Source organism: Astatotilapia calliptera, chromosome 14, assembly GCF_900246225.1.
Source record: "Astatotilapia calliptera chromosome 14, fAstCal1.2, whole genome shotgun sequence".
Taxonomy (NCBI): domain Eukaryota; kingdom Metazoa; phylum Chordata; class Actinopteri; order Cichliformes; family Cichlidae; genus Astatotilapia; species Astatotilapia calliptera.
In genome coordinates this window covers 4,658,894-4,673,725 of record NC_039315.1, presented here as the reverse complement: position 1 = coordinate 4,673,725, position 14,832 = coordinate 4,658,894, and the positions used below count along the sequence as shown (strand labels likewise).

General features: G+C 43.2%; 1 protein-coding gene across 1 annotated transcript; it reads right to left on the bottom strand.

Annotated features, from left to right (window-relative positions):
* Positions 1-1,854: 1,854 nt before the first annotated feature.
* bbc3 (BCL2 binding component 3) lies at positions 1,855-13,432 on the bottom strand. The gene is made up of 4 exons (XM_026193326.1): positions 13,072-13,432; positions 11,503-11,896; positions 7,389-7,594; positions 1,855-4,428 (listed from the first exon to the last, which is right to left on the bottom strand). The coding sequence occupies exons 1-4, from the start codon at positions 13,141-13,143 to the stop codon at positions 4,333-4,335; spliced, it is 768 nt and encodes a 255-aa protein (XP_026049111.1). The 5' UTR covers positions 13,144-13,432; the 3' UTR covers positions 1,855-4,332.
* Between the last annotated feature and the right edge of the window lie 1,400 nt (positions 13,433-14,832).

Here is a 14,832-nt window from a genome sequence, read left to right as displayed (position 1 = left end):
ATGAACAACATCCTAAAACGGTGCTGCTGTCCTCGCCTGTATCACCAGAGTGATGTCATCCCACAAATCAAAATGAAACTACAAGCTTCCAGCTGTGCTTCCTGCTAATATTAGTGCGACGCTGGTTATTTAAACGGATTTATTATTAGCTTTAAATGTATTTTCTTACATTACATCACCACGAGAGAGAATTAAGTGAGCATCTGCCAACGTACACACCTCGGCACCCTTTATGTATTAGCTTTAAGCTAATAAGCCTGCAGACAGTCTTTATCTTTAGACCTTAAAGGCAGTATGAAATCATTGTAAGGTGATAATTAAAGCTGAACAAACAGCAGCTTAATAATCTGTCAGTTGCATGAAAACAGACAAATCCTAAAATCTGGGAACAGATATGAACAAAGTTCTCAAGCCACCCCTCATTTCTTTACATTTTGCCTCCAAGGGGCCAGACTTTCTCCTCAGTCTTAAACTGTTCTTGAATAATAGTTGTTTAGACATTTGGCTGCTTGTTCACTCATTTTCAGTCCAGTCCTTGTACCTGACAATTTCCAGGGGGATGTTGTTTTGTTTGTTAAGCCAATGCACACTAACCAATGAATCATTAAAACATTTTTACAAGAACCAAACTCCAGCGATGAGCCTGTGTTGTGTCTACATGTGACAGTCAACTTCGCAAAGAAATCATTTAAAACTCTTCCCACCCCCAAGCACGGTGGTGCAGTGGTCAACAGGTCCTTCCTGTGGAGAGTTTACATGTTGTCTGCGTGGGTGAGTACTCTGGTTTCCTCCCACAGTATAAAGACATACAGTTAGTGAGGTAGGTTTATCTGGTGGTGTGTATGCCACCTCTCACCCTACGGCAGCTGGGATAGGCTTGAGGCTCAGTGCCAACAGGTCTTCTGGAGTTATGAATCCACATTGCAAATTTTTGATTCAAGTAATTTGGGAGGTCAGGTGAGAGGTACAACAGTGACTGTCTACATGCAGCCAAACCTCTATCAAAACTGATGGAAATATGAATAAAGAAAAGTAGCATCAAATTTGACTGTAAAATCAGATGCAGGATCCTCTGGAAAAGCATCTGATTGGAAACGTAATCATATTTCAGTATGATAGTTATCCCAAACACACTGCCAGGGGAGTAAAAGCATGTGAGGATAGAAGAAAACAGAATGGTCAGCCATTATTTGGCCTCCCCAGAGCCCGGACCTCATCGTTATTATAAAAAGTGTGAGATCATCCTGACAAAGAGCAGAACAAAAGGCAGCCAAAGAGCTTTGAATGTCCTTTAAGAATCCTGGAGACCTATTTCTGCAGAATAATTAAATAAATGTAGAGAAAGATGCCTGGAGAATAAAGAGGGTCATACCAAGTATCGGCTTTCAGGCTTGTTGGAAATGTGCTTTTGTGTTTTTGTCTCATAAACTGTACTTTTGTGTATGTTTGCAGATGTTTCAAAAAAAAAATCCCTGCACATTATTTCGATTTTCATACTAAAGTATTAAGAAACTACAGGGGGCTAAAGACTTTTGCACAGTACTGCATAAAGAAGTAAACCCTGTGAGTTAGAAGCTCAGGCTTTAGACTCAGGAGAATTTTATGTTTTTACTTTTAGCTCTGGAGCTCCTGGAGTTAAAATCACTTGTGTGAAACAGGTAATGAACTAAAGGCCTGAGGAAAGGTGTAGTATAACACAAATGTGGATTATTTTGAACTGAATCATGCAAAGCTACTCTAGCAGAGTCAAAGAGTAAAAATGTGAAACTAGAAAACAGCATAGGACCTGAAGGACACATCATTCATCCCACTTTCCTGATAAAACTTAGAAATCAAACTCCAAACACGGAAAAATATTTATTCTTATCTTTATTGTATAAAAACAAAAAAAAATACAAAATTCATGTAGAAATTTTACAATAGAAAAAAAGTTGAAAACAGCAAATACAAACTGCATGTGACTGGCCGACCGACACTGAGCTTTGCTGGTAGGAAAGAGGCAAGCGCTAAACCAGGAGAAACATCAGCTACGAGCTCGCAGAGTTCACCGGCCGCTCTGATGACGGCAAACACGGCTAAAAGCACTGCGAGCAAAAGGCCGGACAAATATAAATATACAGGCTGTGAAGGAGAGTCTACGGAGCGAGCGGTTTAACCTCTGCTCAGCTCAGAGTCAGCTGAACTTCTACAGGCTGTGGTATCATTACGACTTTATACACAAAGGCTTTCAAAAGTCTTAAAAACAAGGCCCCGTGCTAAAAACGTAGAAAACGGCCGAGTGAGAGCGGCGTTTCAGACAGGCTGAAAGGCCCCACGTTTCCTGAAATAAAATGAAAACCGATAAGTGGGCACTTTAATCCAAAGTACGTTACAGTACATCAATCTGCATTCTTGAGCATGTGTAGCACCAGCAGCACTACAGCTGTCGAATAAAAACAGAAATCACACGGTTTTGGAAATAAATTTACAAAGAAAATCGTCACAGACGACTCGGCGTCCGTTTGGTTCGCCCCAGTCGATTCAAGCTGCTAAACACTGAGTATTGCTATGAGCCTGCGACGGCAGATTTCTTCTTCTTTGTGCTTTAAAAGAGGCTAAAGGGAAACTTTTTGGTACCATTTCTTCCCCATCTCATTTCATATTCACAAATGTGGCTTTCACATGGTTCAGTAATGCTCCTCACGTCTCATTTTTCACATTTGCTTCGTGGCCAAAGACAGCAGAGAACAGAGTGTGAGTGAGGCCGTTTGTAATGCTTTCTAACACAGTACTGCTGAGAGTGTTTCTGCATGAATGAGTGTTTTCACTGTGGGTGATTTCTAAATCAGTCCGTTTTTTAACTGTTTCAACTCAAGTAGCGCTTAAATTAAAGTTTTTGATCAGGAATGTGTGAAAAAAAACAAAAACAATAACATAAAAAACCCCAAACAAAAACCATGCTACAGCTAGGCTACTTTTCAAAATAAATTATGCTCTTAATACGAGCAATCGACCTCCCCCCCCCCCCCCCGCTTTTTAAACTACAATGAAAATAATCCCACAACCAGAGGGCTCACCTGACAAACATCATCGAATACTTTCCAACAATCATAAAGATCCAAATCATATATTTCTCTTTTGCTGATATCTTCCCAAATCCACTGGATTTAAATTCAGACTCTACAGTTACAACATAAAAAACAAAACATCTTCCAACTCTCCATCCAAACCTTTGGATTGGGATAAGTTTCATCTTCCAAAAGAATATTTACAGTTGATCAAGTAACTATGAACACTGTCAACACAGGCGGGCGAGCGAGTGAAGCTGGAACGTTTGAATGTAATGTGAACGCTCGAATCCAGAGACTGCAAACAAGCCACTCCAACATTAAGTGTGTTTTATTCACTCTGTGTGTGTGTGTGTGTGTGTGTGTGTGTGTGGGGGGGGGCTGATTGTCCTGGTGTTGGAGATTAGACCTCAACAGAGCGCCAAGCAGAAAGGCACATTGTACACTGACATGAAGCAGATTGAGAGAAAGGTTCGGTCTGTGCTTCGCTCCGTTTTGTTTTTCCCTGCGATGCAACCACAGCGCCCAGTTTTCACAGTTTATAAGAAGAGGGACACAGGTTGCACGATAAAGACACAACGGCAACACGCACACATCAGACGAGGGTCAAATCGTGCCTTTGACAGTCCTGTAATGCTGAACACCGCAGCAGAAAAACACAATTTTTTATATATTCAGAGGGAAGAGCTGGAGAGATGCAGTCTATTGAAACTGAAATGATTTTGCATCCTCCAGCTGATATTAAAATCAAAAGATTTACCATCCTAATTTTAAATATCATTTCTGTACTTTAACCCTGGAAGAGCATCACAAATCCCAAACTCTGACAGCACGGGGTTGGAATTAGGGCTAAGGCTCAGAGGTTCACATACCTCATACACTTCTAGTGGCTTTAAACTTTTCTAAGGACCTCACAGCTTCTGTTTGACCCACATCTTCCATGTGTGCACACACACATACACTCCGACTCACACGAGCTGAGTCACACCTGCTACATAAAGAGCTGAGCCCCGAGACACGACATTGAGAAAAAATAATAATAACAATTTTACAAAATATACAGGTCAGTCCATCAGCAGCGGTCCGTACCAGCAGACGGGCTGACTGACAGGCAGTCAGACGGACAGGCAGGGTCCAGTTTCCACAGGAAGCAGCCCGATCCAGCTGCCGCTTTCATCTTCCCAACGCCTCTTTTGTTCAACGGATGTTTTATGTCGTACCTCCAGGTGTGAGTGACGATGAAGAGCAGCAGCCAGTCCGGGTTGTCTTGTTCGCTACAGCAAGTCTATGTGAGCCTGTAGAGAGTGCTGAGAGTCTGGGTGATGAAGCTGAGGAGGCCTCGGCAGACGTCTCTGAAGTCGTGCCAGTGAGGGCCGCCGTGCTGGAGGGAGAAGGAAAAGACCAAATGAAGTCCAAATAAGATTCAACAACATTTCATTATTCAACAACTGACCTTTTTAGATGCTAAAAATGCGCATGCATTGACAAAATGACCCCGAAACAGCTCATAGAAGACACTTAATCACATGGCTGCAGCTTCGTGCAAGTCAATGTTGTCTCCAGATGCCCTTGTTGACACACGGAGGAGCAGCAGCAACAACAAAGTGATTGAAACTATATAAACGATGTCAGCTGATCATTTATGAACTTTCAGAGATGCTACATTGGTTGAAGATTATGAAGAAAACTGTGCAGACACCTCTCTGAATGAAGAGAACGTTTATATACCAGAATCATGTTTAACCTCGATTTACTCAAATCATATCAGCTGCAAACATCTGCCCAGTTATTTAATCCCATTTTTAACTTCTTAGGTGCAAAGGTTAACTCAGGCTCAGTGGATGCTGCTCAGAAACCGCTTATCCTGCAGAGGTAGCCCCGTCGTGACATGGCAAGTACTCGTGACGCTGTAATCGCCTAATCTGACAAAGTCACCGTGTTATTGGACACAAATGTCACATGATTGAACATAAATGTGCCATTGTCTTACTCCTAGGAAGAGAAGTAACCAGAAAAGACACATACGTCAACCCCACTGTGACAAAGAATAACATCTACTAAAGGAAAATTCTTCCTGCTGTGACAAAACAAATTTCCCACGTGTGGGACTAATAAAGGTTATCTCATCTTATCTTATCTTGAATGGACAAAAAAAAATATATAGATGCATTTAGATGTTTCCATGTTGAGCTATGAAAGGTGCCTTTTCCTGCTTTTTGATTTGTTTTTCATGTTTTTAAAATATTAATAAATATATGCTTCTGAAACAAGAAGTGGCCAGAAAGAGATAAATGGAGAGAAAGACTAATAATGAGGAGCGCTGAGCCCGAACACGAGGAAAACAAGAGTGTTCCTGTGTGGAGGACGATGAACCTCTGTGGCTGTGGCTGTGGTTACACCTCCCTATATGCTTTCTTTGCAACCTCCATCCCTCCTTCCTCCCTTTCCTCATTGCTTTTGTTTCAAAGTGCTCGTTCAGAAAAACTGACTAGATCATAAACAACACGCACAGTTTCCTCAGTTTCCCCCAGAGACTGAAGTATCTCTCTCAGTGTGAAGACAGAGCGGCAGACAGTTACACGAGAAGCAAACCCTGAAACCTGCTGCACTTGTCTGCAAGGAGGAGTACGCGGGGAGGCGGGTGGGTGGCTACATCCTCATAAAGTGAGCAACTCATGTCTGAGTGCGAGCCAGGAGGAGGTGACGTCATCTTTGTTTGTGTGCAAAAGGCGGGATGGTGAGGGAGTGAGAGGGGAGAGGAGGTGGGAGGGAGGAGGAGTGGAGGGGGGGGGGAGGTCACTGCCGACTCCTCACGCGATGTAGAGCACAGAGGCAGGGCGGGGCCGGAGAGGGAGCGAGATAAAGAAATAACAATCAAAAGAAACAGACAGTAAAGGGAGGAGAACGCTGTCATTCAGACAAAAGGAAGAAAAAAAAGGATTAAAGAGCTCCATGTGTGACCTAATTTCTGAATGAAAGGAGCGAAAGAAGAAAGAGCTAGATGATGCAAATTCTGGAGAAACCTCAGGATTGCTGCTATTGCAGGTCTTAGTTTCTTACCTGCAGCTGAAAAAAACAAATACTAGACACAAGGCCTTTATTGTGCTTTTATTCTTCATTTATAACTAACTTGGGGCTCTTATTGTGAAAATCTGACATAATTATGACCACTCCGAGGGTTTGATATCTACAAGGGACTTGTAATTTGAAAAATCCAGCAGAATTAAAGCATCCTAATAACTTCCCATATATAACTGAAGGCTTTTATTTTGAAAACAACAACAGTTTAACAAAATAATGGATTTTATTTTGAAAATATGAAATACCTGATCTTTCTCATTACTTTCTTCAACTAACAGTGGCTTTTATTTTGAAAAAATTGCATATTTTAAAGCACATTGTAACGTGTAATGTAATGTGTATGTGTTAGTCCCCGTAGGGAAATTACTCCTCTGCATTAAACCCATTCACCCAGTGAAGCAGTGGGCAGCGCCCGGCGTACCTCAGGGTGGCCATTCAGTGGAGTTGAACCCCCAACCTTCCGATCATGGTGCAACCACTCTACCTACTGAGCTATCCCTGCCCCCCTAACTTCAACTAACAGTGGCATTTAGTGCACACATAAAGCAACTTCTTATGGAGCAGCTGTTGCCTAGGCTACCATCTAACGTACCTGCCACACCCTCATGTATCAACAGTATCCTTTGCTACAACTGCTTCCCTCGCCTCACTCGCTTCAAAAGGTGAGAAAAGTTTAACTATGGCCTCGCAGCATTCATTATTTTACACCTGCTCCCTTGTAGTTGCTGAAACTCCGTCACTACAGAGTCTTTGGGCACCAGGTTGCTCTAAGTCACTTCCTGTGTGGATGCTCCTTCATGGCAAAAATGTATTGAAACAACTAAGGGCTTTTACTTTTAAAATCTGACATGATCTGCTAACAGCGACTAACTTTGGGTCCTTCCCTGCTGCCCAGATAGAAAACAGATAACTAATGAACAGGAGCAAACAATGAATAAAAGATGGAGATAGGAGCGCACACAGTTGTAATTGATCCACTCGTTCGCACTCACAAATATCGATCTCTCTTCGCTCTCATGCACACGTGCAATTACTCATTGAACTCACATCCACTTATAAACCTGATAACAATGAAAGAGCAGGGCGGGGGAAAGAATCAATGTAACTGCGCTGCTTTCAAGGACTAGAAAGCACTTCGCACTTACGTCACCATCAACTCCACACTGAAAAAAAAACCCCATTGCAGTCGCCAAAACAGCTCAGCGACTTTAGGGTTAAAGGTTAAAACTGAGCCCAGTTATTTCCCGTCACCCTCCTTACCGCTCTGCGGAGGAGCGTGACGTTCAGCTCATCTCCAATTGTCCTCAGCTGGTTCGCCACCCTCCTGATCTCCTGCTCCTGCACTGCTTCTCCCCCAGGAGCTCTGCGGCGAGGCGAAGCCCAGGATGGCCGCTCATTTCGGGGCAACATGTTAGACTGAGGTCGCAGCCGGCTGGAGGGCTGCTGGAGCTCCTGTCTGCTCGAGTCTGCAGAAGAAAAGAAAACTGCATATAAGAATTTATTTTTACCTTCCCCATGAACTCCATCTGCCTCTCAAGTGAGAAGAGATGTTCACGTGTGAACGGCCAGAAGCTCCTGCAGAGTTTCTGATTATCATCAATTGATTGTCAACAAGCAGCATACATTAATGGCCTCCTTGTGCAGACAGGTTAAGTCAGAGGGGATGTGTGCCCACACAGACACTGAACTCCTCCACAGAGGAAAACCGGATTAAAAATTACATACAGGGGAATCATAATAATTTAAATTTTATGCATTTCAGTGGGAAAAGAGGCCGAGGAGGTGGATTTTCTTGACCTCTGAGAGTAAATCAGGCTAAAAAGAAATGTTTCGTTTTCTCACACAGACCGACAAACATACAAATTTCTTAAGGAGGAGGCTGATGGAGTGACTTATCTTCCTCTTCATGGAACTTGGGAGAGTAATCTCTTAATCTGCTTAATAAGTCTGGCATAGAGAGCTTTTGTGTGTTTGTTGTGTTTACAGAATGATTTTTGTTTTGTTTTCTTGGACAAGCAGATACCTGAGCCTCCAGTCTGATTCCTCCGTCGTGACAATCCAAACTAAAATCAGACCTGAATCTGTTTGAGATATTATGACTTTAAGAAAACTCGATATATATCATCTTATTCTTTTCATTTACATATCTGTACTTACTTTGTGCATTTTGGTTTAAGTGTTTCTTAAATCCTTTTTCATAGTGTGGAAAGCATCGTAACCGGATAAATACTTTAACTACCTCAGTCTTTTAATTTTGATGCAGATGAACTAATTAAAAGTTAATCATCTGCTGGCTTCGATTTTAGATTTCAGCCTCTTTAATTTGAATAACTCGTCTCTAAAAGCTGAACAGATGCCCTCTGTGACCTCCCTACGGCACACCTTTGGTTCCCCGGCTTGTTTTCTACTTTGTCCAATCACACAGCTTCTTTGAAACAACCCTGTCACCGGCACAACGCCGAGCGCCAGTGGCGCCCCCGGCAACCGCAGCATCCACTTTGCTAGGAGGATTATAACTTATCCTTTAAAGATGCAGGTGACTAGACAGAGAGAGACGGAGTGAGACGGCGAGAGAGAGAGAGAGAGAGAGGAAGAGAGAAAAGAGAGAGCGGCGAGGAGAAAAAAAAGAAAAAAAAAAAAAACACAAACAGGAAAACCCTGGCTTGTTGCCAAGGTAACTCTGAGGCAGCACTCCTGGAGACATCTGCGTGTGATTGGAAGACAGCACAGGGGGCTGAGCTGTGATAGGATGACCTAGAGGAAAGGGGGCGGGTTTCTAGATGAACCTGTCCGTCTGATAGGCTGACGGGGTGACAAGGTGACAGAGAGACCCCCTTGACCAGTTAAGTGTGGGAGCCACTAGAGACAGAAGGGGTGGGTGAGGTGAAGAGGGGGTGGCATTAAAAACCTCAGACTAAACCTAAAGACACACCGACGGGGGAGGCAGAAGGCTTAATGGTGAGCTGGATAACTCTACCTACTTTAGTTCTGTTATTAATATTTCACTAATATCTATAAACTTGGGATGCAACAAGCCTCCAAAACCACCATTTCTAATGATCTTTAAGCAGTACAGCACTCATCAGGCTAATATGGCCATAACGTTATGGGAGGATGTCCCGTGACATGATACCGTGGACGTCTGTAATGCAGTGTCTTTACTTTTATAACACCCATATAAGAAACAGATACCTGCAGATGAACCGAAACAGAGAAGAGCAAAACAGGGAACTGGGAACTATCTAGTTTACTGAATTTCCGCTGACTGCGCTGGAAGCTCTGAAACATTGTTTCCTTAACAAATACACAACCTAAGCAAATGCGCTGCACACGAGCCCGCGAATGACGTGACCGCAAAGGAGCGCATTGTACGGCAAAGCAAACTATCTCACCTTGATGACTCGCTGCGAGCTTTGGAGCAATTAACTAATGAGTAAACCATTTTAAGACTCGCGGCCACAAACTTTCCTAGACATCACCTGAAAGCATAAAAATCTGGCACATTGTCCGGTCTTTAACCTGTCAGCTTCCTGGTAAAAGATAAAGAAAAAAAATCTGTGTAATGTTTGATTGCGGTGATGTGTGAATAGCAGCTATTCAGGTGTCTCTCTCACCTAAAGTACTTCCTGCAGCGACAGAACATTTGAAGCGGACTACTTCCTGCTGTAAAGCATCCTGACCAGGAATCATCCAACGTTCATGTGTGAAAACAGTCTGACCCTCTGGTTTATTAAATAATTGGCTGACTGATGGTGGCTCAATAATTATTACAGCTTTACGACTAATTGATTAACTCGGTTTCTGTGCAGATAGCTGAATAATCAACTTACCCACTCACTGAATAACAAATCCACTTGCCCATTAACTGGCTTAGTGATTGACTCATAAGCCTGCTTAGCAAACTTTTAATCTGATAAACCGACTTTTGTAAAGCTGTTTTTTTAAAATAATAATAAAAAAAAACCTAACTGAATAAATCCCTGCAGCTTTGACTCTTTGGCCTCATTTCCTGCTGGTGACACACTGACAGGCTGACCTGACTCTGTGCTGCCGGGCTGAGCCTCTCATGAGGAGGAAACTGCAGATTGTTTCTTTATTGCAGGCGGGGACATGTCTCAACATGCCTGCATGCACAGCTGAACTACAGCTGAGAGAGGAGGAGGATGGTAAGATATTTGTTTACATTGCTACAGCCCTGTCACAACAGCATGGGTTAAAGTCAAACCTGCTGAGCCACTTCTGCAACCTCACCTGAATTCACCTTTCTGATAAATTTTCCTCCAGGATACAGACTCTTGGGCTTACTTCACCTGATTCCTGAATCGCCCGGAGAGGTAATTTTCTTTCTGAAGCGGAGGGCTGAATGTCTTAAACAGCCTCAGGCACAAATCAACATCTTATCACAGACACCTTATTCAGAGCGACAGCAGCACAATGAGCTTTCAGAGCCCTTTTTACTAATATTACAAAGTGGCAGCGACTCTAATGTCCCCTGGAATGAATCCGGCCTTGCGCCATAAACTCTGAGCAGTTTGAGGCGTCTGTGGCGCCTTGGGCAGCTTCTTGAAAGATCAGCATAAAGGCCAGCTGGCCTCAAGGTCACTCTGCCAAAGAGGGACCACATGTTGATCCCTGCGACAGCTGGAGCACATCTCATCTCTACCCTCCACCTGTCCCCACTCATCAGCGCTGCCCAAACAAACTCATGTCAAGTAAATAAAGCCACGGCTCCAGTAAACACATAACCAACCGATACTCTCCTGCAAACTGATAACGCTGGTGTTTACTTAAGGGTGGGGGTCTGGAAGGCAAACACTTGCGTGTGGTTGTGGCTGAGTCACATCTGATCACAACCGCTACTGCTCGTTGTGTATACATGCAGCTTGCTTCCTGCTGCAGCGGCTTTTAAAATCAGATTTGCTAAGGCTCACCTGACCAGCCGAGACAAACTGAGACAGATTCTGACATTTTGATCTGTTACACTGTAAGACAGAGACTTTTTCTTTTCTGGAATATGTTAAAAACTACCACAAATTAAAAGAAATAAAGCTTCAATTAAAGCTGCAAGTGTACTGCACAAGACAAAGTTTAGCTTCCCTGAGTTGTTGAACAAGAGTTGTTGTATTTGTGCTATATCCCTGACAGAATGTGCCCCACATGGCTTCACACAAACATACTATGTTCCACATTTACTCTGTTGGAATCACTCTGGCTGTGGCTGAAAGGGTAATGATTAACACCGCACTCGGGCTTGGTGTTACATTAACCTTCTTTTCTGCCAGCCTGTCAAAACAAGTAGAACTACCCCACGTAGTTTTAATATTACACCATGCTACAACTCACTGTGTGCAAAACTGTAAATATTCAATATTACCTGAACGCTCTCCTGAGACGTCACCGGGTGCAGGTGCACCTCTGCACCTCAAATCCCTCCGGTTGGGAGGCGATGCTGCGGGTAACTGCTGGTGAACTCGGGGGTCGTCGTTGTCGTCTGGGTGGGAGTACGACAGCGGGTACGACACATAGAGAGCCTGCATGGGCTGCAGGTGATGGTGGTGATGGTGATAGTGGTGGATGTGTATGGCACCAGTGCTGGTCCCGGAGGAGGAGGGGGTGGTGGTCGTACTATTGAGCATCCCAGGCCAGGTGTGGAGGGGGCAAGGCAGCTCCACTCGGCAGGTGTTGTGACACGGAAGAGAGGAGTTTCCTCCAGCAGGGGTTTCTCCAGCGCTCTGTATGGTCTGTGCTCTGGCCATATCAGTTGTAGCCTAATTAAGGAAGACAGAAGTTTTAAAATTTTGTGTTAATTTTCAATTCAGTTGTGTTTTTACAGTTTAAAGTTTTAGTTCTGTTTTTATTGGTTTCAGCGTTGGTTTTGGTTTTTGTTATGGCTGCCATTCATCAGAAAGTATAACACACACCCCAGTCTCCATAAACACAGGCACTAAAGCTTAACTCAAAATTAAGACCTCTCCTATATATAGATTTTTTTATTATTTTGCCCATTTTTATAAATATCCAAAGTTATTTTAGTTTTCATTGTTTTAAAAGGTTTTTACTGGTTTTTAGAGGTTACGTTGTTTTTAAAGGTGCAAATATACAAGACTGTGTAAATTAATTTATTATAACAACTAAAAATACGTCAGACAATAATCATTTTAGTTTGTTGAGCGCACAGAGGCAGCTGGACGGTGTAAAAACAAGTAAACTGAAGATTTAAAAAAAATAAAATAAAAAACCACAGATCTATTTTTAGCGCCTCTGATTTTTCCTCCGGTATATTCTGCTGTAGGCCGCTAGGAGGCACCAGCGGCTCCATTTTCGGAGCACGAGACCTGTGTTTGTAAACAAATCCGTGCCGCCCGTGCACGAGGAAGCGCGCTCGCGAACTCACACAGCGAAGAACAGGGACGCGCGCGCTGATTTAACGGCGGAACACTTCGATGTTCGCTGTCACCGAGCAGAAAGCGGGGCACGAACAAAACTCAACAAAACCGTTTATTTAATATTTTGTCGCCACAAATGCACCCAATGTTGTTCATTTCCGGGCACAGAGTCAACACTGACAATTTAAAAATAAAATCCACGAGAGGAAAAAAACACAGAAACAAAAAAAACAGCGTTGACTTTACGAACCTGTCCGCACTACCGCGAAACAAAATTAGCTTATATTTATGTTTTTACCGCCACGTTGTTAGCTTTTCGTGCTCTGACATGTCGGGGCTTGTCTCTGTCAGAGCAACGCGAACATCAGCTCACTGCACAAGAAAATAAAACTCTGTGTAAAAATGCACTGTTTGAGTATAAAATCTGAAAGGAGCATGAAGTAAACGGGCTCGTTCAGGTGAAGTCTAAAGCGCACTCCTGATCCCCACAGCTGGGCAGATGATGCAACTTTGCGCTGCCAACTTCTGCAGAGAGAAATCCGGCGGAAAGCGCTTACTTGGTGGAGGTTTTCTGAAGATCCGCGGCGAGGCTGTCTGCAGGTCTGAACCTGACGGTAACAGGTGGCCATAAGACGGAATAAAAGCTGCCGAAAGAAACCGTGGATGCGCCGGTGAGAAGGCTCCGGAGATGTTTAAAGTCCGCCCGGAGGAAGCCGTGTCACTCCATCCCAGGTGTCCCGCTGTGAATGGAGTCGGTGAATTTTTTTTAAATCTCTTTTTGTCTCGGGTTACGTCGTCAAAACAATAATATTGATGAAGATGAGGTGTAGCGGGACTACGTTCTGCCTGGCTTGCTGTCTGTCAGGGTTTTCCGACTGAGCTGGTCCGTCTCGGCGTTTAAAACGCGATCGGTCAAACATCCGGTCTAGCCTTTCACAATAAACTCCACACAATACAACCAAAATAAACACATCTTTCTCTTTCGGCTTCTCCTGTCAGGGAGCTTACTTCCATCTCTGCATGTCTTCCTTCACTTCATCTTCAACATCTTTTGTCCAATATATCCACCATCCCTCCTCTGCAATTGTCTAAACCATCTCAGACACACAATATATCTGCTTTCCTTTTCCCAATCATAGTCCCTACATTTAATATCCCCCCTCTCACCTGTATAGTCCCAATCACCGCCTCCAAACACACACCTTCCCTTTTGGACACTGGTGTACAATCACCACTCAAATCTAATAGAAAGCCCCCTTATCTGTTTGCCAAATATGATATTTTAAAAAGATTTCCCATCTTTTCTGTGACAGAATTTTCCTATTTCAATCCAAGGATCTGTGAGTGTCATGCCTCTTTCGCATTCAGTAACTAAGTTAAGCAAAATTGGACTCTAAAACTTTCTAGTTGACTTGCATAAAAATAAAATCACTAAGATGTATTTTAACACTTATTTTAACAAATATCATTAATGATTCAAAAAAAATTAATGTCTGTGTAAAAAAAACACATTAAAGCAAAAGTTAGTGCATATAATAGAAATCACCACATGTGGGCTCACTTTATGTGCAGACTGAGTCACCTATCCAATGATTTGTGCTTAATTTACTTTTGCGTTTGCATTGTTCTTGCTTTAGCTTTTATTTTGATGGGTTTGTCTAACTTCCGGTCCCTCCCTCCCTCTCCTCCTCCACAACAAGTGCAGACATGCTCCTTGACAGGATGCTGCTGTCTTTAACTCCACCGCTGTCCCCTCTGCCTGCCTTCTCTCTTTCTTTTACATTTTCTTTATATTTGACATTTTATCAAAAACTTTTAAATCCTCTTCAGCACGTCTCCATGGTTTTTTTTTTAACTCGCACATCAAACACTCCTTCATATTTAACAGTTAATGCCCTTCTTGTGCTCTGTTTTTCTTCCCTTCCCCCTTATCTTTAACTTTTTTCATGCCACAGCCCCACACAGCGATCAACAAAACACCCCCCACCTACACACACCTCCTTTCACTCACAACCCCCCCCCAGCTGGTTTCCCTCTAATTTCCTTCTCTTTTTCAGACACATCCTCAGCAGCTGTAAACAAACAGGCTGTCTTCCTGTTTGGAGTGGAGCTGAGTCAGCCTTTAGCATACAGTAGTGCTGCTAACAACACATTCATTGCATAATCAGTGTGTGTGTGACCAAGACATTAGTGCTTCTGACTGTGGTGAGTTTAGGGTGCATGTGATTCATGCAAAAAAGGAACATATCTTCCGCACTGAGGTCACAACCCTGGGAATTCTGTTTGTTGCATGGGTTATCTGGCAGGCTAATCCGAGT